This window comes from Eublepharis macularius, chromosome 10 (genome assembly GCF_028583425.1).
Source record: "Eublepharis macularius isolate TG4126 chromosome 10, MPM_Emac_v1.0, whole genome shotgun sequence".
Taxonomy (NCBI): Eukaryota; Metazoa; Chordata; class Lepidosauria; order Squamata; family Eublepharidae; genus Eublepharis; species Eublepharis macularius.
The window spans coordinates 26,554,693-26,580,444 of NC_072799.1; the positions used below are offsets into that span (position 1 = coordinate 26,554,693).

Sequence of the window (25,752 nt, forward strand, 5' to 3'; positions counted from 1 at the left end):
TTTTATCTACTCTACATAGGATTCTTGCTAATGCTATGTCTTTTAAACTTGTGTCTGTTTGTGGAGATGTCCTTGATACTGTATTGAAATGTACTTGATATTGATTGTACTAATCTCATACTGTGTAATCCGCCTTGAGTCTCAGTGTGAAAAGTGGACTATAAATGACATAAATAAATAAAGCGTATACCCTGAAAAATCTTGTTGATATCTGAAGAAAGAGCTCGACTCTCGAAAACTTGCACCCTGAAACCTCTTGTTGGCCTCTAAGGTGCCCCTGGACTCAAATCCTCCTGTTCTACTGCAGACCAACTCGGCTCTCTACCTGAACCCACCTGGAGGTTGACAACTCTAGTTTCCGCTCATCTCTTCCCCAGTGAAATCCTCAAAACCTCTCGCGGTCGCCTCCCACTGAGCCCTAAGAGCGGCCTGGTGCGAGAAAAGGGCACTTTACACATGCTCAGAGGCAGTGCCGAGGCCTTCTTCACGCCTTCCCTCCTTTCTTCCCGGGTCGGGCTGGAAGAAGAGAGGGAGGCAAAGGTTGCAGCTTCCCTTCCCACGCCGCAGCTCCGAGAAGGCCCTGCCGCGGCTTCCTCGCCTGAAGCGGCCGGAGCAGGAGGCGAGGCGGGCCGGGAGCTCCTCCCCGTTCCAGGCAGAGGCCCGCCCGGCGCGGAGTCCCGCCTTCCCTCCTCCCTTTGCCGCTGGCTTGGGCCGCTGCTGTGGCGATCAGCATGGCGGCCGTGGAGGCCCGGGTGTGCGAGACGGCGGGCTGCAGCAGCGAGGCCAAGCTGCAGTGCCCCACCTGCCTCAAGCTGGGCATCCAGGGCTCCTACTTCTGCTCGCAGGTAGGGCTCGGCCGCCCTTGGCCCGCGGGCCGGCGCCGGCTCCCCGCAGCACGCCTCTCCCCAGACTTTCGCCGTCTATTTTTAAGCTCGGCTCCTCAGGCCAGGCTGGTCGGGGCCGCGCTTGGTGGCCCCTCGTCCCGGGAGCCCAGTGGCGAGCGGCTCCCAGGCAGGGGCCACGGGGGCCGGGGCGTCTGAGGAGGCCGGCCTGACCCCTCGTAGCCGAGCGTGACTCGGAAGGAAGCCCGCTGCCTTCAACGGGACTCACTCCCAAGTCAGTTTGCCTCCGAGGATTGCCGCTCCCAAGTTTCTCGCCCTTGTGTGCGTATGTCTCTGAGGGAGAGGGTGTCAGTGTGTGTGTGTGTGTGTGTAGAAAATTTATGTGTATGTATGAGCGCGCGTGTGTATATATTAAATATACTCATTGGGGGTTGCTAACTGTCTGGAACGGGGGAAAAACCCTCCTCTCTTTTTATTAATAAAGGCTGTATGAGAAGTTGTTGACCAGGTGAGGAGACGCACCTCCCTAGGGTTGCCAACTCCAGGTTGGGTGGTTTGGGGGTGGAGCCTGAAGAGGGGGAGGTTGGGGGAGGGAAGAGACCTTAGCGGGGTATAAAGCCATAGAGTTCCCCCTCCAAATCAGCCATTTTCTCCAGGGTTTCTGTGGTCTGGGCATCAGGTATAGTTCTGGGAGATATCCAGCCACCACCTGGAGACTGGCAGCCCTACCTCCCTGCCCTGAAAGGCTTCAATTGACCGTTTCCAGACATTAAGCTTCAATAAAGTGAAAACACATGGTTTTCCAGGCCTGTTGGCAACCCTATGCTCTGTGTTGGTTTTCTGGTTTCAGGTAAACAGCGAACCTCTGTGGTTGATTTTTTTAGGGGGGGCATGAGGTGGGAAACAATTATTTGGGTTTGTGTAGGAGGAGTGAAAAAATCTGAACCTGCTTGGAGAGAGATGATGTTACTACTGCTGTTACAGGCGGGCCACTGAATTGCTGAAGTGGTTTTCCTTTTGTGTCTCCCACTCTGCTTTTCCCTGTGCAACAACTGGTTTTATTTATGTATTTATTTTAGCTCTGTCATCAAGATTTGTAAAGAGAGGAGGGTTGGGCATGGCTGTGCTTTCAATCACCCTACAAGTAATTGTTTAGATAATCTAGACGTTTTAGTTGATTGTGGAGCGGAGGGCTGCATATAGTCCACCCACACCCCCTCCCTTTTGGCTATTGAATTCTTTTTTGGAGATATTTTTGTGTGAATATAACAGGTTTCTGCTTGGGCATTTAGTCTAGGCTGAGGAGGCTCAGCCTGAGAACCTATTTCAATTTTCAGTACTATAGCTTCGAAACATGCTGTCATGTTCAAGAAGCACAACCTAGCATTTGTAGAAGATACTGCCTTCAGTGCCAGATAGCAACAGATTTCCGGTTGTAAGTCTGAATTTAGGGAACAGAACTTCTAGGCAGAAAATTGCGGCTTCTACTCCCCAAAGCCTATGACCAGAAACTAATTAGTTCCAAAACAAAAAGTGCATGTAGAAATTCTGTCTTTTGCAGTTCTCTGATGACGAAACTTTGTAAATTACATGATATATATTATAAATTATACCATAATTTACATACGCATACCTGCAGCATTGTTAAAGTCATCCTTCAGTAACTTACTAAAAATGTGTCTTTCTAGGGTTAAAAACACATCAGATTTGTTGTCCTTTATCTCTGAGAGTTCATGCTTTCTACACTACCCTGCAGTCAGGAGAGGTTGCAAAAAGGCAACTTCTGTGACCTGGTGCTGCAATTCTGTTTTCTCAGGCTGCAACATGTTTTGAGTGATCAATAACTCACATGGTGGCTTATGGTACAATATACAAATTATAAGAATCCATCCTACACATTGATAAAATAAGTTTAATTCACAAAAAAGCTCAAACAGTAGAAAGTGCACATGCAAGAGTAGTAGGCAATATACAGCTGTTCATGCATACAAATTCTTACTTTCCATTCCTGCAGCCCCTAGAGAAATAATGCCTAGTTCAGGGGGTCCATGCAGAGGAACAGCTGTGCAGGTTGAGGCACTTGAGGATCAAGAGGATGAAATTGACTGCTTTTCTCAGCACAGCTGGGCTTGCGGAAGAGGGAGGAGTGATTTCACCTCCTTGTCCTTCCTCACTCCAGCCACTCCCCTGTTCTTCAGCGCAGGGCCTGTGACCCTAGCAGTTTTCCAGGGGACGAATGGGGCTGCTGGAACGGAAAGGAATTAAAGAAAATATCATGTTCTGTTCATTGAGTGGTAGGATATTGCCCAGTATTTTTAAAGGACAGTCATCTGTCATACCTTGGCAGGATAGGAAACGTATTAAAGTTTGCAAGACAGATTACTCCAAGGAGTTCTTGGGAGGCATTTTATTCAGTCTTGCTATCTGCTTGTGGCACACTGGGACTTGAGACCAAGGATGGCACCTTCTGTATTTGTTTGGGCCATACTATTCTCCAGAGCTGAAACTCTCCAGTTTCTTAATGGATAGTTGGGCTTCTTATACATGACACATTATTTGTATCGCTGTTATGATGGTGGTTTTAAAAAGTTTTTATAAATTGATTTGACTACTATAGTAAAAAGGACAAAGTTTAAATAAATAAATATACTTGGATGGATGAAGCCATAATTGAGATGCAGTTGAAAAACAAGCATGCGTCCTGAAAGTTTCTTTGGTTGTATGCAAAAAACCAGGTCCCTGCCCCAAGGAGTTTTCATACTGAATGTCAACCAGTATTGACTTGGAAAATCTTAACTAAAATCTTAGCTTTTAAAAAAGCCTTCTTTAAATTATGATTTTTATAGCATTGTTAATGAGTAGAGTGGTTTACAAGGTTTATCTAGTTGACTGAATGGCCTTATGAAGTAGGCGTCTCAGTGTTCATTTTCATCTTGCATATAGAAGGGTTTGTTCAGTAAAATCAAAAAGAGTCCAGCAGCACCTTTAAGACTAACCAATTTTATTGTAGCATAAGCTTTCGAGAATCACAGTTCTCTTCATCAGATGCTCTCTCTGACGAAGAGAACTGTGATTCTCAAAAGCTTATGCTACAATAAAATTGGTTAGTCTTAAAGGTGCTGCTGGACTCTTTTTGATTTTGCTACTACAGACTAACACGGCTAACTCCTCTGGATCTATGACCATGGTTTGTTCAGTGTTACTTAACGCCATAACTTGAGGTGAGACTTAGAACACAGGTCATCCAGTCAAACGCTCCACCCGTTGGCCTACATCTGCTCCCACTTCTAATTTTTAAAAGACTGTTTAAAGTGCACAAATGTTCTAAAAACTATGTGTGTTCTATAGTCAGACATTTGTAGTGAAGTTTAACATGGCTGCTGGCTGTTGGCTTGGAAATTATTCAAAATTATTATCTCATTGAAGCAAGATTCTTATTGCAGATAATAAGAATGATACCTAACATTGAAAATACTTACTATGTCATTTAAACTTACTAGTTTGAAAATTATATTTTGAACAAAAAGAGTGGTGAAAGACAAAGTTGAAAGTTAACTGATCTTAAATCTAACTCATGGGATTAAAATAACTAGTGCTACAGTATCCTTGGTTTGCACAGAAGCAGAACAATACAAAGCTGTATAGTGATGTTTTGCATTGGGTGTGTTTCTGCTGATAAGAGAATTTTCAAGCTTTTTAATGTTGGAGAACAAGTGGCTGTGCCCTGTTGAGTGTCACTGGTTACAGCGCCATCTTTAAGAAGTCTGTAGCCACGCTGGAAGAGGCTGAGAAACTGTTGGCTCTAGTGCTCCATTTGGGAAGCTATAGGGATTATTTTTAGTGGTTGAAAATGGAAGAGCCCCAGCGTGATATCAGAGACCCGTTGTCTTTTGCATGAGAGTAGGAAAAAATGAGATAGCTGCATCATGTGAGCAGATATGCTAGTTTCACCATAAAATGAATTTAGTAATTATCTTGTGAAAGATATTTGCCAGTATTATTTTCTTGTATTATTGCATGTATTATAGTCATGCAAATGGTTGCTTGTGAAGCTGTGTTCAGGAATGGAGAAAATATTTGTGGGGGGGCGGGGTAATAAACATGTAGAATTGGACCACTAACTAGATGTTCAAGCTAAGTTTGACCTTGAAAGTGGGTGTGCCAGGGTCTGTAACAATGAAAGTACTAGAAACAAGAGATATGGTAGTGCAGAATAATCACTTGTGAAATCTTGGAGTGTTGAATAAATGTCTTAACTGGCTGTACGTATATTGCCAAACCAGAAGTATATCATGTCAGTTATTAAAGATGGGCTCCATCATGAACGTATGTGCATTCCATGTGTTCACTGTGGCTACCTATGGCTGCCTTGGTGTTTTCTGCAGCAAACACAATTGCTTCTTAGACAGTATTGTCAATCAAAGTTGGTTGAGGTACTATGAAAACCTGCTTCTCCTGCTTTTTGTTTTACAGGGTATATTTTGTAACCTACAGAGCTATTTTATCCTCATATAGAGAACATATTCCAAGGCATTATTAATTTTATACCATTGTTTTTTTTAGGAATGTTTTAAGGGAAGCTGGGCTACTCACAAGTTACTGCATAAGAAAGCAAGTAAGCAAAAACTTTCGTACCTTTGTTCTATTTGTAGGCAGTATTAACATTTACATTTTTTAAAAAGCTAGCTAGAGGTTTGCCCTGATCTAAATGACCTAGGCTAGTGCTTGTAAGATCTCAGAAGCTAAACAGGGTTGGTTCGGATTAGTACTTGAGTGGGAGACCTCCAAGGAAGACCAGGTGGTTACACAGAGGCAACCAATGGCAAACCACCTCTGGATGTCTCTTGCCTTGAAAACCCTAAAAGACCACCATAAATCTCCTATGACTTGATGGTACTTTCTCCCACCAACAACTAGAGAGAAAAAAATTCCAGAAATTTTGACACCTTGAGGAGACATTTCCCCCCGGGTTTGGGGGAAGAAACACAAACTTTGGGGAGGGGGACGGAAATGAAATGTATTTAAAATACCTTCTTTTCCTATCAAACCTGAACTTGTTTTGCTTAAACCACATAAAATGCACCATTCATAACCATTTAGCATATATAATTACTAATTTGCTTATTTATGGAATTTAAAATAGCTTCAAAATGTTATCCTTGCCATTTGAGAGGTAATCAAAACTAAAAGTTGAAATTAGAAAACAACTTTTGTACTAAAGAAACTTTGTATTATTACAGAAACAGTCTCATATTGCCCCCACCTTTCACCCCCTGGCTCCACTCACCTGGCTGGTGGAGGGGGAAGGGGAGAAGGCAGGCTAGGAGCCACCAGAGCATGCTGCAAAATGGTGCATGCGTGTGTGCTCTGGAGGCCCTGATGACACATTACTGGATGAAAACTTGGAAGCTACGTAGTCTTAGCAGGACCAAAAATGCTATGTTTGGGGCCAACTTTGCCCCACTGAGACCCTGTTACTTCTGTTTTTCAACAAGAAGTGTTGAAATTGGGGCCTCTGGAAATGCATGTGAGGAAGCCAGATTACCCACCCACCCCATCCCCCACACACAATTGCATCCCAGTCACCTGTTCCCTACTTTGGAGGTAAGAGAGGCTAGCAACCCTAGGAGGCAAGCATATTTTTTAATTCAGCAAATACTTGCCTGCTCTGCATCAGAAGCTGCTTCTCAATATTCGGGATATTCCAGAACCAGAACCTGCGCAGCATGGAGAACCTGGGTTTTTTTTTTTTTTAAAAAAGAAAATTTAAGAAGAGACTGGCAGGTACACAATCCAGCTTGTTCCTAATTAGATTCAATAAAGTCTTTCTGGTAATAGTTCTGTTTCTGTTCCCATTGCAGGTACTAGGGGGTAGGAGCAGAGAGATTTTATCTGAGTTACTGTTCAGGTTTGGTTTATTACTCTTTTTACAGTTCAGATTGCATTGTTTATATCTCCTATATATCACAATTCAATTTCTGTAAGAGCCTTTCAGGGTATGCTGTATAGATGGAATCTTGCCTGCAATGTAAGGAAAAAGCAATTCTAGAAATACGTTTGGACAGAACTTGAGTCTTCTGAGGAAGAGGGAGAGAATTAGATTTATAGTTAAAAGTTTGAATTTTTCAGATTTCATTCTAACAGAGAATGTAATACTTTTTGATGTAGGTGGCAGGTTGTCACATAACCACTATTTTGTAACTTGTTTTGCAGAGGATGAAAAATCTAAGCGGGAAATTTCTGCCTGGACAGTAGATGGTGATATTAACACAGATCCTTGGTCTGGCTATCGATATACTGGTAAACTCAGGCCACATTACCCACTGGTAAATAGCTGAAATGATGTCTCACTCTTAAAACCCTCTAGCAGTCAAAAACCACAGCAAGGAAATTCCTTAGTGATTGTGCCATTCCACTTCCCAGTTGGGGGAAATGCTTTGCAAACTATATTTACATAACCACCTGCTTAGCAGCACACATCCTACACAGTTTACGCATGTCATATCTTCTGGTATAGTACACAGCAAAAAGTTTAAAGAGTAACCCAGAATTAGAAGTACAGAAGCATTTTAAAATATTGGAAATGAACTGTGCTGAAAGAATAAGCAAAAGAAAAGATGTGAGAGGAAGGGATCCTTCTTCTGCTGAATGTTTGATAACTTAATAATTTTACCTTTAATATACCATAGCCTGTAGTATTTTTTTGATGTGGCGTTGATAAATCTAGTAATTTGATGTGTTCAACCAGATATTGCAATACCTTTTGCATCTCTAGTGTGGGTAATCTCAAAGTATGGCATGGGATTTGATCTATGCAGCTGCAGCTGTTGACCATACCACAGAATCTGAAAGCTAACTGATATGTGAGATATGGAATGAAATACAGTGATAACAAGCTGGTGTTCTGGTCTGGTGGATAATCTGCTATAGCAAGGCTTTTTTGTTTGGCTCTAAGGCACAGCAGAGCGGCAGTTCCTGTTGCTTCATAACAGATGAAAGCAATAAAGCATTGCTGTTGAATTTTCTGTGTGTGTCACCTTTTTTTCTGAATCGATGTAGAGGGGAAAGAATTTGCTCAGAGTCTAATTGTGGTGTGGGGATTATCACTGAATGTAAATAAGACAGTGATAATGATCGTCAGCGGAGGAAGAATGGCATATTTGTGTAATCTGCCTTGAGTTTCAGTACAAAAGGTGGACTACCAATAATGTAAATACAACAAAAAATAAAAATTGAAGGGAATTCAGTATCCTCAGTCAAGTGGCAATCTTTGGATGCTTTTGGACCCATCCGTTGCCTGGAATGCTGGAGTGATAGCCAGAAGGACATTTCCCTGTTTCCATCTTGTGTGGAGTCTGCAGCTTCCTCTGTAATTCATGTCTTTGGCTGATTCCGCACACGTTGGATAATGCACTTTCAATGCACTTTATCAGTTGTTTGAGGTGGATTTTTTGTTCTGCACACGAAAAAATCCGTTCCAAATGATCTATAAAGAGGATTGGAAGTGCATTATCCAACGTGTGCGGAATCAGCCTTTGTAATAAGAGTCTCTCTTTGAGATTATGTATTGAACATAGCAGTACTTTGCATGTTTGGAAGCTTTAGCTTGTGCTGAATAATGCAGCGTGCTCTCAGTGTATAAGTTACTGGAAAGCATCATCATAAAACCTGTGCTCCGTTCTTTACATAGTTTCAATTCACTATTTTGGAGTCAATTCAGCTTGCTGGCGGGATCCATAAAGCCTTTTATAGTTGGAATCCATCTGCATTAGTCCCATATATTCTCCATCATAATCCAAGAATATCTTGGCTAGAACAATTAAAAGTGGTTCAGATTTCAAGATGCTCAGAGAGTGGATTTTTTTTGGAGCTGTCTCACAACCTTAAAGCTCTGTTTCAGTGAAAACTTTACTACTTTTAACCTCAATTGGAAGTGTCATAAGACCTCTTTATATGGCCTGTCTTCTCTAGCCAGAGTTGAGGGGCTTTGCACTTAATGCTTATACTTGATTTGAATGTACAAATGTTTATTTTGTTTTTTAAGCTGTTCTTACCCATACATTGGAGAAAATAAACCTTGCTTTAATTGTGCTTTCTTTAGATGCCAACAAGGCCAGTGCCGAGTTACATTCAGAGGCCGGATTATGCAGATCACCCCTTAGGTAACCGCGGATGTCGTACCATGTCCAGTTTTTTAAGGTTCTATTGCTTTAGGCAGTGCTAAGCGTTTTGTTTCATAATTGATTCATTCTGGGTGGGCAGATCAAATTGTTGGTGTATTAACCGGCTTTTTAGTTGCTTTTGAAAATAAGGCCGCATAAAGCAACAGAAACAACCAGTCCCTGGTGATGCTTCCAAACAGAGGTGCTTTTTGAAGTCTCAGTCTAGCGTTCGCTCTATGCCTGTATCAAATAATCAAATTCAAAGAAAGTTGGTGATCCGTTCCATGATTGCAGCCTCAGTCTTCTCTCTAGAGGCATCTTTCAAAAGGTTTGCCACTGTATAATCATAATTAGGAAAAGTCCAAAAATGACCAGAAGTTGAAGGTTCATCACTTAGGCTGGTCCTTATTTTTACACTGAGAATACAAATTGTCAAAAGCTGAAAGAGGATTAATTTCTCTTTTCAGTCTCCCATCGTTATAAAACTTTTATAATGCTTGTGTTGAAAAGTGCTGTCTCAGTAGCATCTACTGCATTAGCAGAAGTCGAAGAAGTGTGTATGTTTGTGTTTGTGTATTAATAAAGCGTCTGTTAAATAATCATCATTACAAATATTTCCTTTTAGGTATGTCTGAATCAGAACAGGCCCTTAAAGGAACTTCACAGATAAAGGTTCTTTCATCAGATGATATAGAAGGGATGCGAGTAGTGTGTAGGGTAAGTCCACCCTGTAAATGCTATAAGTTTAATATAGAGAGTATAGCTTGTTCATCGAACAGCAAAGACAGTTGTACTGTGGAAAATAGTTATGAAAAAACAACACGAGTTGTTTGGGTTTTGACAAGGCCCTTTCCATATGATGCGTCCATGTTCCCCCAACCACATTTTGGGGTGTTTTTTTTGGAGACTTGCCCTTTCAAATCTTGACTGAAAGGCAGTAGTGCAATGTCCAATTTGTATGTAATGGTTGAGGAAAGCTATACTGTTTGGCTTCTTTGAAAAGCGATAGCAAATGTGTGTTTCAGCACCAGAGAGGGGGACTGTCTGTCAGACATCTTTGTGTTGAGCTGCTCTCTTGTTGTCAGCATACCTGTGACTTGTCTTGATTTTTTGATACGGAGGCATCTCACAGGAACCATCTAGTGAAACAGTAATATCTGAAGTGGCCCTAGGATTAGATTGATTTTGGTTGTTGATTTTGTAGCAGAAACTGGAGTCATAAATAAACTGTCCAATGAAGAAGTCTAAGAAATTAAATTTTTGACATATAGAAAAATGGATTCCCACCAAGGCCTAGAGAATAATCTTCTCTAATCTTTAGGCCTAAAGAATAATCTTCATCTAATGAATCACACTAACAGTGCTTGGCAGATTTATATATTTCATCCTAATGTGCTGATCAAAGCATTGTGATTTTTTTTTAGAATCGCAGAGTACTTTTGCTATTCATCTAATAAGAAAGAGTTGTCGGTTTCTGGCAACCCTCTTGGCATTAATTAATTGCATGAAGATTTTACCTTCATCTGCTGATTTCTAGGGGTATGATTTTTGAAGTTGTTTTTAGGTAGTTATTTATGATAGGTTAATTGTGGGATTTAGTTCTCTGAATAACTTCAGCACTCTTACTTGCAACACTTGGTTAGAACTTCAAATACTTTATCATCTGATTGTTAAAACTCTCACGGTTGGCCAGATTTCAACTGGTTTGGCATTATACGATTCTTAATGAGTACATTCTATACCTTCTGTTTTGCAGCTTGCTAGAGAAGTATTAGATGTTGCAGCCATGATGGTGAAGCCAGGTGTGACTACTGAAGAAATAGATCATGCAGTACATCTAGTAAGGATTCTTCACTGTGGTATCAGGATTTTTGTTATTATTTCATCGTTGTCTGATCCATTGCATTTGATGATATTACATGTCGTCTTTGGCTTTTCTATGCAGTTACATGTGTGGGTGTATAATATCTTACATTAGCAATTCAAAAATGTTTCTTAAAACAGTCTGAATATGCGACTGCCAAAGATTTGCTGATCTTCTCCCAGGATGTCTGCTTTCCTGTGTCTAGTCCTGACCGTCTTTGAATGTGTTCAGTTTTAACCGGTAGTGATAAATTTCCTTCTTTGCTGACCTTGTCCATAGAGTATATTGCATGCACACCACTGGTAGGACACAGTGCTCCTATGCACAGCCATATATCATGGTCCTCCATCAGTCTGGTACATATGGGAACACATTTTTAAGGAGGCTGTAAGCATTCTGATGTGACACACATTCAGGTTTTTTTCCCTTCAAGAGAAAATAGCTGTGTGTGATCTTAGCATGTCTTTATATTACACTTTTTTGTGGGCCTGGAAATCTGAAAACATGTAAACCAATACTTGCTTACATGGGGGCATTAAGGCTTAGCATTTAAATTGCACTTTTAAAGTGTTCAAAGCACTTCACATAAATTAAATTAGTAATTTTTACAACAGTTCTATAAAATGAATCAATATTTATTTAATTTGATTTGTAATCTGCGCTCCCTGCTGGTGGGCTCAGAGCGGAGTATGATCTCCATATTGCAAATGGGCATGGAAAGTGGTGGCTTGGCTTCCCTGAAGCTGCCTGTATATCCTTGGCATGAGTAGGGAGATGTGATCCAAGGGCTTTCTGATGCAAAGCTTAGGCCCTTGGCTGCAAAGGATTTTTGACAGTCAGTCATATACAGTTCCACTGAAACAGAGGTGTATGCAAGTTGGACAGCTGTATATATAGTGTAGGATAGCTGGGCACAGAGTTCCATACAACTCGTTAGGTAAAAAAAATTCTGTGCAATCCAAAGGTTTTGTACATCATCAGAATGTTTAATTGTAACGTAACAGGTTACCAGTAGATTTCTAAATATGTTTACTTGGTTTCAGTAGGGTGTGTAACCAGATAATTATGCTTATGTTCATTGTATGTCTTTGCAAAATCTTGTCATTATTTAAGAGTCATATGGATATTTAAAAATCTGTTACAGGCATGCATTGCCAGAAACTGCTATCCTTCCCCGCTGAATTATTATAATTTTCCTAAGTCTTGCTGTACGTCGGTAAATGAAGTGATATGCCATGGAATTCCGGATAGGCGACGCTTACAAGAGGGAGATATTGTTAATGGTAGGAAACTTGAATGAATGTAACTTTTGTATTATCTTAAAACAATAGCGATTATTTGAAAGGACATCATCACTGGACTAGTTACAATCAATATTTCATTTTATACAGATTCTCTCCCCCTCTGAGTTTTCTACTTCCATATTAACCATTGAAGTATTGTTGAACCTGAAGGCTTTTTAACAAAACTATATTGAGAAACTCTTCAGACTTCATGTTAATAGAATGATTTATCTTGGCTAGCTGTAAGAATTGTAAAATGAGGAGGTTTTTTTTTTTAAGGCACAGAATTTTATTGTTGTATGGACCAAAGTGCTTTCTTGCATGTCTATATTTTAGCAGGTTTTATTGGAAAAGCTGCACAGCCCCATCCAAGATTATTCTTTTAACCCTTTTGGCAAAGCAGGATGTAGGTTTATAATGTTGACCCTGATCTTTTTTCCTCAGTATAGATTACTAACAAGCTAGGGGGAATTTGCTCACTGCTTATTGTAGCCTTGCAAGCCACTTGATGCTTGAGGAAAAGTAATCAGATAATTGTTTTCAGTGTAGACGAGTTGCATCTGACGGGGGTGATTCCCTATTTGGGTCTCATTGCGGCTATAAATGCTCGTCTGCATTCTCCCTGTTGGTGTCTGGTGGACTTTTTATGCTGTTGGTAGTTTGTACATTAGTGTAGTGCTTTAATACTATAGCAATATATTTACTAGTGTAACTTCTTTGAAAAGGCAGGAAACCTGCCAACAGCAGTATGGGCATAGATGGGTGTTCCCTAACACAATTTTCCCAAACCCATTTTGGATACAATCTTTTAGGAAAGAATTTGGGGGGAAAGCAGGTTTGGAAAAAGTCGTAACAGCTCCTGGGAAAACCTGGAAGGGGGACAGTGGGATGATGATGTCATGGGGAAGCCCCCAGAAGAGCCACTGCAGTTGAGAAGGCAGTGCGGCGCAAGAGCTCCTTGCAGTAACCCACAACCATGCTGTGCCAAAAGAATTGTGTTTAATCATGAGCTAAATCCAGAAAAGTGCAACTAGTTCTACAGGTGCTAAGTGTCTTTGAACACTTATGCTACATAACAGATTTCCTTTGAGACTGAGTGAGGACAGCTGTTCAGAAGAAAGCCAAACTCCCACTTGGCTCAGGTGGTGATTCATTTCCCTAGTGCCTGCCAACAAAATGAAAAATTCATTATTAACGGCATCTTGCAATTGTAATAAATGAAGGAAAACAAAGGTGCATATTATACCCAATATGTTCAAGGCAAACAGTCTGAGACACAGCACGTTATGAGCTAATTGTTTCCCAGTTGCACATGGATACAGTTTGAGTGTTGCTGTGTGTTGGAGAGTGCCCTCAAGGCATAGCTGACTTATGGCAACCCTTGGTTGGGTTTTCATGGCAAGAGGTGGTTTGCTATTGCCCACCTCTGCAACTCTGGTCTTCCTTGGAGGTCTCCCATCCAATTACTAACCAAGCCTAATCGTACTTAGCTTTTGAGATCTGTGACAAGATCAGGCTCACCTGGGCTACCCAGGTCAGGGCAAGTGTTGCTATAAATTTCTCCAAAAGCCTGATGTGGAGACATGCTGTGCTAGCAAATAATGGCTTCTTAGGGTGAATGATAGCAGTTGTTTTCCGAACAGATACGCTGTGTTCTGAGAGCTTGACCAAATGGCTACTCAGTCTAAGATCTTTGAAACCCATCAGCTTAGACTATAGTAATTCTGCATAGGTTTGCACTGTTAGTGGGTTGAATCCAACCAGATTTTCCACTGATGAGAAAGGGAGGAAGATTGTTTTTTGATGTATTACTGTCAGCTTTTTACATGTCTTTTTCCACTTTCAAATGAGGGAACACAATTACAGTTTTGTTTTTTCTTATCCCTTCCAGTGGACATTACAGTTTATCGTAATGGTTATCATGGAGATCTCAATGAGACATTTTATGTTGGGGAAGTTGATGAGGGTGCAAAGAGATTAGTTCAGACAACATATGAGTGCCTAATGCAAGCGATTGATGCAGGTAAAGGCTTGTTGGAGTTTGTTGTTTCATGTCTCATTCCTGAATGGGGGGGGGTGGGGGGGGTCTCTGACATGCCAGAACTCTGCCAGCTGTTGCCATTCTAAATTATTTTAATACTAGATAATGTTTTGTGGCAAATTGTTGTGGAAAGCTGTAATTTTATGTAGAAATCATTCCATTAAAATTTAAAACCATTATGCAGGATTTCTTGCCAAACATCTGATGGACATAGTTCATTCAGTCATGCTAGAACTGTGTTACCTTTTGTACAACATTGATTGTGATAAATGTAAAATAAGTAAGGGTCTTGGGAGACATGCTGAGATATTTAATCTGTATCCTTTGTAATTTTTTAAAACTACATTTCAAATTCTGGAAAGCACAATGAAGTGAGATTTGGTCTCCCTGCCGCCCAGAAAAATGCATTAATTGAGCTGGTGTGTGGCGCGTTCTTCCCATGAAACATTTGGCATTTGTAAGGATTTCTTTTTTGAAACGGTCAAGAGAGCACATGGTATTGAAAAGTTAATATCAAAATTAAACATCTTGACCTTTTCTGAGTAACAAGACTATAACTAGAAAACTCTTTAATTCATAGAATTGCCAGGGAAGAAGTTTGTGTTATGTTGTTCCATTAGTTGTAACTATTCCAGTTCAAGTACTTTTCATTTTCTTTGAAATATTAGATCAGAGGGCTCCCTTCTTTAGATTTTTTTTTGTCATAAATTCTGCTGTCTTCTTGTTGGAGTGTGTGTGCAGTAGGAAAAGAGCTGTTGTGCAAGTACACATGCAAATAACGACCTTTTAAATAGACTGTGAGAGGTGGTGTTTGAATGCCTTTTAGCATAATAGCACATGCCCATTTACTTTGCAGTAAAACCTGGTGTCCGATATAGGGAGTTGGGGAATATTATACAGAAGCATGCCCAAGCCAATGGGTTTTCAGTGGTTCGGAGTTACTGTGGGCACGGAATTCATAAACTTTTCCATACTGCTCCCAATGTGCCACATTATGCCAGTAAGTATAGACAAAATATTTACTGCCTGCTAGTAATTAACAAGCATGAATTATTCCCTGTTTTTCTCCTTAACTGATGTAACAAAATCCCATTGCTCATTGCTTATGAATGCTTTTTGAATTCATTTTACTGAAAGGTTATTGAAAGGGTGGGAAATCCAGCCGGGGTTTGTGCAGGAGTGAAAGGTGGCCTCCTCTTACGTCGCTCTTGCTATGACTGCACGGCTATGGCCATTACAGGCTTTATTTTTATGGCCGTGATTCCCAACATGGTGCTCACCAGTGTGTTTCCTGGCATCCACGTCTTCCTTTCAAAGAGGCAGTCCTGGTTTTTCTGCATCTAGTTGGAGCAATATGTGTCACCTTCGTGGGTCAGCATGGAGCACCCATTTAGAAACAGCTTCCGTCGTTTGGCTTTGAACACCCTAGTAGTTTGTAACTAGCTTTAGTCCCCATGGTGGCCATTTTGTGATGGTGCTTACAACCTATTTTCAGAATTCCATGGTTTCAACAAGGTTGAAAACTCCCATTTTATGGCTTCATATGAGAGACCTACAAAATAAAGTGCATATTTTTTCTGTAAAAGTACTAGCTGTGCAATGTGCTTTCCCCTCTTGTACTGACTATACTCATTTCCCTTCAAACATAACTCTAGCTTTGATGCAGAACACTTCATCCAAGTACTGTGGTGTAATGAGTGTTTTTGTAGTGCCATGCTATTAGAAACCATGCAAGCAATTAAGTTTCCCCGCTGCTCCCCTTTCCTTGCAAACTACTCTCTCTCATTCTGCTTTCTTTTCAGAAAATAAGGCTGTTGGTGTGATGAAGCCTGGTCATGCGTTTACAATAGAACCAATGATCTGTGAAGGTAATTCTGCATCTAGCAGCTTCTAAGGCCAATTATAATCGTTCTTGAAGTGAATTTGACTGAACTTCATGTAGGAGCTCCCATAAGCTGGGTTTGGTTTGAGATTGGGCTAAGGTAAATTGAGCTGTTTTCTGAACAGTGGGAAATAGCTATCCCTCCCTCCCCCCCCCCAGCCTGTTCCAGACTCAGAAACCCTGATAGCATCAAGAGCAAAATAGTGTCCAAATGCCCCCTCCCCCCAAACGCAGTTCCCTTATTTCTCTAGCTGGCAACAGCTGCAACGGTGGCAGAAGTAATAGCAGAAAGGGAGCTTTAGGAAGCCTCTCTTCTTGCTTAAAGACCGGAATGTCTGTAATGTCCCAGGAATCACGGTAGATTGAGTTTTCTCATCTCCCGTGGTCCCTGGTACAGGGGTCATTTATTTTCAGGTGCCAGAACAGAGTTGGGGAAGCACTTCAGCCTCCAGATCTTCCTCCTCCTGCTATTGCTGCTGCTCCTATTGCAAATATTGCTTCCAGGCAAGTTGAATAAAGAGTAAAGTGGATGGCAGGGTGGAGCATGTTTGAATCATGGCCTGAGCCAGAGAGAACTCATAGGAAGTGGGGTTGGAGTGGCACTAAGTTTATATGGCTGAACACTGAATTAAACAGATTCTTTTTCCGAACTCCCCTCAGTGTCCTTAAGTTTTGGTGGCATTAACTATGATAAAAAGAACTATGTAGCCCTCCAATATGTTTTACTCACGTTTAATCAGATTACAATTTTGACTTTGAGAGCCCCGCAGAACTGCAAGCTGGCTTCCTTTTACTATTACAAGCCATTTCATAACTGTGTTTGATCGAGTAGCCATGAGTCTTCGTCACAAGTGTGTTGGCTGTCCTTGTTCTTTGATTTGGTTGGACTACAAAGCTGTTATTTCCAGGGTTGATTTCACTGTGACAGACGTTGCTGATTCCATTTCATGAGTGGCAGAGCCTTTTACCAGCACCAGGCTCTTCTCTAAGTAGAACAGAATCATAAGATCCAACTCACGGGATACAAATTCTGTACTCGGCAGCGTCTTCAGACATTTATCAACTCTGCCCTACAGCAGCATCAGCTGCTGTGGTCTTAAGGGCAGTTTGCTTCATGCAGGCTTGCAAGGGGCATATCAGTTTTATCTCTTTCATCTTCACTCCTGTGTGCAATGGCTGCTCTGTCTTAGTCATCAAAGAAAATACATTAAAATGTGACTTACAGTTATGACACTACATTTCTCATTACACATTAAATATCCAGCTTGTCTTGTACGGATCGTAGCTTTAATTTGGCACTGAACAAGAATCACTTGTACAAGCATGCATCTCTTTAAATTTTCATATATGTATATATTTTGCCAGAAACCTGTACATCACTACTCACTTTGCCATTTGCTGAATTATTAAGAGAGTCCAGATATTTACTCTTTTCCACTTCCTTCATGTTTAAAGTTCCAGCATTTTCTGTTCATAGACGGGCACATAGGAAGTTACCTGGTCACAGGACTGTAAAAGAGGGAAGGGGCAACCTTAGTCAAGAGGCTTGTAGAGGCGGAGAATATTGAAGAAAAAGCATGGGTCTAAAGTTAGAAAGAGGAAGATAGAACGGCGTGTAACTTCTTCCATCTCAGTATTTGAGTATTTTTTAGCATGCCTTTCTCTAAAACTGAAGAACCTGCTTTTCTCAGTAAGAGTTCTGATGCCTAGTTTTAATCTTTGTTTTCATTAGGTGGGTGGCAGGATGAAACTTGGCCTGATGGCTGGACAGCAGTGACACGTGATGGCAAGCGATCTGCTCAGTTTGAACACACTCTTCTGGTCACAGATACAGGGTGTGACATCTTGACCCGGCGGCTGGACAGCATTAACCCTCACTTCCAGTGCTAACTTAAGCCAAGCTGCGGGGCCTGAACCAAGTGTCTCTGTACTATGCATTTTACTAAAGTACAGGCTAAAGGGGAGATTTTATCACCTGTTTTCTTCTTGTTGATGGTAGGCAAGAGCAATTCAGCCTTGCATTTCATGTCTTGAAAGATCCTGATGCAGAGGATTTGAAAGCAGATAGGTTTTAAGAGCATTCTCTGCTCTCCTGTTACCCCATAACATTGTTTGAACTTTTAAAAAAAAATTTCATTGTCCTTTATGGCACCCCTTTTTTATTTTCTCAGCTAGGCTTTAGGCAGTTCCATGACTGCCACAGTGCCAGCTGGCGTACGTATGGTAACCTTTTCGCTCGGAATGAAGGTTTTGGGAAACTAGCCTTTCTGCTTTTACAAGTGCCACCTGAGATTTTTAAAACTTTTCTTGTTCCAAAGGCATCCTCTTGCTTAGCTATTGCTGAAAACTGTTTTAATGGGCTGGGCTTTTGTCTGTTTAGGATTCAAAGGAGGGATTGTATGCTGGAAAGTATTATTTGTTGCTCTGTTGAACATACCTTCTGAATTTTGTTCTGCCTTTCCCACTTCCACGCTGACTGCCTCTGTTGTGACTGTATGTGGAAGTGTCATAACCACCCGTTAAACTAAAGCTGACTACTAGAAGTGGTGGTTTTTTTGTCCGAAGTGGGAAGAAAACAATTACTGAGACCCTGCCTGGTATAAGGTTTCACCAAAATGCAGCCTCTCAAAACGGGTATTGCTTTGACAGCCAATGATGCTCCAAAGGTTTGTGTTAAACTTTACAAAAAAGCTAACAAAATTGAAATAGGCAGAGTTCTTGTTCTGTAGTTTGTATCCTATAATAACGGGCATGTCCCAAAGAAGTTGGGCTGATTTCATATACCGTTTGGGGGGTCTTATTTTCAAGCTTTGGCGATTTCTGTATGTTGCCATCTTAGATTAGTATGGCACTGCCTATGATTTAAGAACCATGTATGGGACCTGGTAACTCAGGACTTGAATCTGATGGGGTATGTATTACTCCCTTTTACTTATGGATACTTACAATCTGCAGTGACCAAAAAAATCACTTCATTGTGGGTTGCAGAGAGAGAGCTTCCACCCCTGGCCATGAGAAATTCTGTATGTAGTGAACAAAGTTTGCATTGTGAAACATGCAGCAATATCATGAAGCTGCTTCTCTCCCCCCCCCCACCCCGAAATATTTCAAGCATTGATGAAAAAGTTGAAAATAACCCAGATAACCACAGCAGCTATTTCATCAAAGTAAAATTATTTTAGGGATATATAATGTACTTGAAAGAACCCAACATTGGACAGCTGCATCAATCAAGTTAAAAAAAAATCCCCAGGCCAGCTACATTGTGACCAATGGTGGTGTAATTTCCCCACACTTTTCCAAGCAATTAACTTGTAGCACTGATCACTGTTGGTGTTATCCAATGGTGGATTAGTTTGGCCTTTTTGTCATTTTTTTAAAATCTTAAATTCTTTAATGAAAGGAACTTACTGTATTTTTAAAGTCTTAATACCGGCTTTATTCTTAGAGTATTGGAGGGTGGGAATTGTAAAGCAGTCATCAAATCATGGCATAATGTGTATGTTTTCTGCTCAGTGTCTGACATCTGGTTGGATTGCAAGGGGCTAATATGCAACATCAATAACATTTAACTTCACTAGGGTTTGGGGTTTTTGTGCAGGATAAGCACAGATGTGACTAAAAAAAAATGCTGTGGTAGATCCTACAGTCTGTTTCTGTTGGTGCGAGGGTATTTCTGCCAGCACAGAAGCAGGGGGCTGATTATTCAGCATTAGGTGAGGGCTACAAGGGGAGAGGGAAAATGCCATCGGCCTTTTGATTTATTTGCAGGATTTGAATCCAGGGTGCAAGTTTTACGGCGTCAGTTTGCTTTTTCAATCTGAAGAACAGTATCAGGGGCCCACAAAATTGGACCGATCCCAGGTTTTTTGCCCTTTATCAAAGAAATCACCTTCAGTTGTTCTCCAAATTGAAAATTGAAGTTATGAATATGTTGCTTTACTGTAGATGTAACATGCTGTGGGCCTCAGAAGCTATTTTAATAGCTCCACCTCTCAATGCTTTGTAAAATAGCCAGGTACTGAATATTAGAATAGTCATCTTTAGCTTATCTGCCATACTTTGGAGAAAGTAAGGCTCAAACTACGCTAATGAATGGCTGTAACTTTGGGCAAGAGACGGATTCAAAGGCAGCAGCCTAATCCCCTCTTCGGTTTGCTTTTGCCTGCCCACTATCTAGGCGAAAGATCCCTAAATCTCCTGTTCATATATGTCCTATCAATGACTGTACCCCCGTGCAAAAATGTGGTACCATCCTCCACTATGAAATAAAGCTAACTTTTCCACTTACCTCATAGCTGAGGTCGCTATCCCATTCAGAGAAATGTTAATCAAAAGGGGTGTTTTTGAAAATCTGACCAGAGGTGGAGGGGCCCTGTGAAGTACTTGGCTGGGATTCTTCAGTGGCAGGCTTTGTAAGGACAGTTGAAGATGTGATTTTGAGGACGTTTTGCTTCTGTCAGACTTGGGAAGATAATCTTTTGAGGACCCTTGGTGGGAGAAGCAGATTCCAGATATGCCTATTTCCTTTGAATTATGCCCCACAGAGAACAATGCTCCCTTATTTTAATCATCTGGGCTTCTTCACAGGTCTTGCTGCCGGCTTTCGTTCATTTTGTTTTGCAATTACTTTTTCATTATGGAATCTTCTCTCATGGTCAAAATGTGCTCTCTTCTAATTTTATCTGTTCAAATGTTTGATTAGTTCAGTTTATTTCATTTTCAATCCCTTCAACCATTGGTTGATGGGATAATAGATAAAAACAGAGCAAATTAGTAAAACAGTAATACTAAAAATCATTTAGAAACGTATGCAAAGAATTGAGCAACAGCTTCCAGCCAGCCCACATCATTTGAAAACAGCAGTTTCAGAATAATATAATTACTAGAACACTGAACATCAGAGTTGATGAGAGATCCCAATATATCAATGCCCAGCTTCAATAAACAAAGGACAGTGCAACAGCACGTGTGAGATGGTCTCTATTGCTCCAGACGCACAAGAAAAATTTCTTTCAGTCCAGGGAATATATTTAAGCCTTCCTGTGTATTTGGCTGTTGGGAGTGAATTACATGTTGTTAAAAGAATTAAACATCTGTGTTTGGGATTTTTTATAGCAACCAAATAATTAGCAACTGTGAAGGAAGTTGTAGGGATATAACTATAATACAAAGAGCACTTCCTGTATGAATCAGTAAGTAACCCAGACCAATCATGTGACAAAATTGCTTCATTTTGAATAGTAATTCAATAGGTTATCATCCAATGAAAATCCCAGTTCACACAATTTATCAAGAAGGGCATTTGCACTTGATGATAAAAATGAGTCTTGTCTCATTAGAAGAATTAGTTGATTTGGGGGTTCTAATAGGAATATTTTTAAACAAATCTTAATGGCATATTTCCATGTGATTGATTGTAAGGAGTACAGTTCAATTTATAATCTGCTTTATGAACTGGAGACACAATCGGGAATTCCCATGATGGTTCAGAAGAAGCTCTCTTGTAGCCTCTTAAGATCTTTGGCAGTTATATGCTACCATAAAGGTGCCCCGTATAAGGTTGCAGGTAAGATCTTGGACATAAGCAATGCTGGAAAAGACTGTCCACCTTCTATAAAATAAAATTTCATGTTTTAGATGGCTTTTCCATGTCATGAGAGCATCAAAATAAATGCCCAAATATTGGTAAGAATGAACTTGTTCAAACTCCATTCCATGCAACCTCCAAGGGTGCCCTGTCTTCCTAGGGTCTCCAAACAACAGTATTTCAGGTTTATTTTGACTTATACTAAGTTGCTTCATTTCACAGTAATTAAAAATTAATTGATTTGGTTTTAAGCCCTGCCTAGTCAATGATAGTAGTAAGATATCATCAGGATAAAGCATTATATTAATTTGAGGCCCCCCTAATGATGGAGCCCTGTTGCATTCACTTTTGACAAGAAGGGACTCTGATCATTTAAGTAAAGTGCAAAGAGTGCTGGAGCCAAAATGCAACCCTGCCGCACTCTTTTTGCCACAGGTATTCTATCTGTTAAAAGACCTTTCCTCTATTACCCTGACCTGTAGAGTTGTGCTAGCGTCCAGTAACTGAATCAAATGCAGTAACCATTTTAAAATTGCATACTTTTGTAACTTGTCCCACAACCAAAAGTTGGATCATCTCCATGACTGTTGCTGTCCATCATGAGGACATTTTAACATTCATAGTCTCAGCTTCAGTAAAAATATCTGCCTGCTTGAAATTACAGAATCTGCATTACTTCACCTACAAATCTACATACTGCCTGTAGAAACAAGGTGGAGAGTTGCACAATACACATCATAATTCCTGGTTATGATGTCATTTTCCAGCACTAGATTTTGACTGCTGGTAAAAAGTATGAGATGTTGACAGTGTGACCCTAAAATTGTTACCATGATCATCCCAAAATACCCAGTATTTTCCTTATTTGCGTATTTTCCCTGACTCATATTATTTCTCCTTGAGGAAGTAAGCTCCCCTGAGATACTGGAGATTTTGCCAGCATCCTCCTCTCAGGATAGAGCCTAATGTAAAGGCTTGGACACCTGGGCTTGGATTCAGTGATGCATAAGTGGAAAGGAAAATGCACTTAAACACAGTTCCACTGTGTAAGCAACACAGCAAGGACTGCAGCAAAACAATGAAATGCACAACAGATGTTTTGTATGATTAAACTTGTTTTTGAAATGGTATCAGAAATACCTTGCATTATGTCTTATGCACACAAAAAAGATTGCAGGGATACAACTGCTTTCACTTAGCACAAGCAGACAGTGCAGAATAATGTTAGCACTTCCTTAAGGACATAATTGAGATCTTCTGTGGAACACTTGTCTAAAAAAAAAAATCAAGTGAGTTAAAAATCTGATAAAGACATACTAGTGTTTGCCATATACTAAGACTGTTACGTTTTTCAAACAACATATCCCTGAAGGCCTTAAAGCAGGTTATACAGTCAGTCGTAACCTTCCTGCATGAAAGATATTCTGATGTTCCAACCAGAATCTGTATTTGTAAAACACATCTTTAGCCTCCACATGGCTCTGGCACAAGAATATTATTTTTTTGCTCTAGCCAAATTCTGTACCACTGTCCAGCAAATCACTGTCCAGCTGAATAAAGTGCTAGATGTGCACCTGCAAGATCTTCCTGCTCGGCCAAAGCTCACTGGAAGGCAGTGGATAGTTTGTCTCTCAAATCGTTGGGGCTGTTTGTTTTAAGATCATCTACATTTGCCAACAGGAGGGGTGGAAGCTTGTCAAGTTCAGTCAATTTAGAATTTAAACTCTTTATGTAGGAGTTTAAAGAGATTATTCTATACACGCAAACAGGTCTAAATATATATATTTACATACATACAAAAATTAAAGAATTTTTTTCTCTGAAATGCTACTGGAACAACAATGCTTAAAAGGCGAGAAAGTATGTTTATGAGCCTACTGAAAGTTTCATAACTTAAATGTATGACTCCCAAGAAAAATGTATGACATTAAGAAGAATGGAGGGGGCAGAGATGAAATTAATCCTGTGGCCACCCTCCTCTCACAATGTCTCAATCCATTTTCAGGCTTACTGCTTCTGATTTTTTATACAGTTTATTTAAAACATATGCCACCTCTTCAGAGACTTACCTGAGGTGGCTCAAGATAAAACACAAAATCATACCATTAAAAACCCAGAGCTAAACACCTCTAACAACTTAGTCTCGAAGCAGTAAAAATGAGAAAAAACGCTAGTTAAAAGTCTTTAAAGATGGATATTTTGACCTGGAACTGTCACAAAATTGTCCTGTTTCATGAAATGATTTGTAAGTTGCATGATTCATCAGAACCCAGGGCACTTCAATGGCCTCCTTCATACCCAGAGATACCAAACTCGCAGGGAGACCAGCAAGCTCTCCTCCACTTACCCTCACCCAACAAGCCAGCAAGAACAAATACTCTAAAGAAGAATATAAGCAAAGAAAATTAAAGAAAAAAAGGCAGGCCTCAATCAAGCTAGGCCCCAGAGCCAGGCAACGCCCTGAGACTGGGGTTGGGTGGAGTGGAGGAAAGAAGGCACCCTCACCCAATGACCTTCCTAGCAAGGCCAAGAGCTGAAAATAAGAAAAGGGGTTATCAGTCTCTTTGTCTACTGAAACTGAAAAGCACGAGGCAGAGAGCTGTGCCTTATATAAGAAATCCTCACACAGAGCAGAACAGGAGGTCTCTGGTTGGCAGACAGACCTGCCTAACAGGGTTTGGAAGGAAGAGATTGGTGTTCCCATGGCTACAGAAGGTCCACTTCCTCAGTTGCCTAGGGGATTAACCCTCCTGCTCCTTGCTGTATAGGGCAGACTGGAAGCTCTCCAGTTGGCAGGGAGAGCTGCCTATCAAGGTTCTGTGGGCTAAGATTGGGGTTTCCAATAGCAAAAAAAGGTCTGCAAACATTCTGTGCATATGTTGCCTAGGGAATCGATGGATCAGTGGCAGCCTGTCTGGCATCACGAATCATTCACAAATCAAATGAATCGGCCCCAAAAGTCGTGAATTTTGTGAAAACCGTGACCCCAAGAAATGTTTTGCGAAACACGAATCGGTCCAATTCATCACAAAATTTGATTCATATTTTGATTTGTGCCTGTGTCTACACTATGCCCCTCCCCTCTGTGAGCAAAGAGTTACTAAATAGCAGAGTATCTCTTTTGATTTGGCAGAGCACTGTCAGTTGGTAGAAATCATGGTAAGAGTGTTAAGCAGCCCAGGTCTTCCACTCTTAGCCCTATCTTCTAGTTGCTAAAATGTATAGAGCTCCTGCTGGACAAGAATATCTCCTAGAAATATGCAAAGAATAAAAAATAAACGAGGAACAAAAAATAAACCAGGCAACAAGGACCTCCTTCAAGAGGCTCAGTAATTGTTAAAGCCCAGCAGGAATCTGCTGTAATGAAAGATAGCCAAACTCTGTTCAAGCTAGAGATCTCTCCTGTAAAGCATGTCTTGCTCTTTAGGAGACGTCTAAGAGGTCCTCAACACACTTTTGTGTTATAAGTACAGAATTCAACGTATGCTTTGCTATCAGCAAGGTTTTGGTAATCCCAGATTACAGGCTTGGGTAGCTTCCAAATGAAAGGATGTCATCTACTATAAAGGTGATTAAATGGGAGGAGTTATAACTTTAATGACGAGATTTAAATTGAGCAGAATGGTAGCTAAAGCTTGTTCAGAATCTCAAAAGCAAGCATGGGCTTTTAACCTGAGTGGCACCTTTCCAGAAAGCTTCAATAATAAGGTGTTCCATATCATATGCACCAGCTGCTTAATTGCTAATAGTGCTTCTTTAGATTCGTTTCAAATGCCTATATTAGCTGGGGGAGAGACCAATGTGTTTTGAATTTGTTAAACATAAATGTGGACTCGAAAGATGACAAGCTCAGTGATTTAAAGACATATTTCCATTGTGGCAAAACAAAACATGACTAGTTTTCTAAAACATCCTTATCGAGTTTGAAGCTATGTAATTTATTAATACTGTCCAAGTGAGGGGGGGGGCGGTATATTCAGGAAGATTTCACAAGATGTAGCATTGGAATTGAGCCTTCACTCAAAAGAGCACACTTCTGCAGAAAAAGACTTCCTTGGATCCTAAGTGAATCTTTAAAGTTCATATAC

General features: G+C 40.7%; 1 protein-coding gene across 1 annotated transcript; it reads left to right on the top strand.

Moving 5' to 3' along the window:
* The first annotated feature begins 699 nt into the window (after positions 1 to 699).
* On the top strand, positions 700 to 20,364 carry METAP1 (methionyl aminopeptidase 1). The gene is made up of 11 exons (XM_054989974.1): positions 700 to 845; positions 5,406 to 5,457; positions 7,056 to 7,168; positions 8,944 to 9,004; positions 9,630 to 9,721; positions 10,761 to 10,844; positions 12,013 to 12,151; positions 14,043 to 14,174; positions 15,049 to 15,192; positions 15,995 to 16,060; positions 17,807 to 20,364. Exons 1-11 carry the CDS (start codon positions 732 to 734, stop codon positions 17,962 to 17,964), a joined length of 1,155 nt encoding a protein of 384 aa, XP_054845949.1. The 5' UTR covers positions 700 to 731; the 3' UTR covers positions 17,965 to 20,364.
* The last annotated feature ends 5,388 nt before the right edge of the window (positions 20,365 to 25,752 follow it).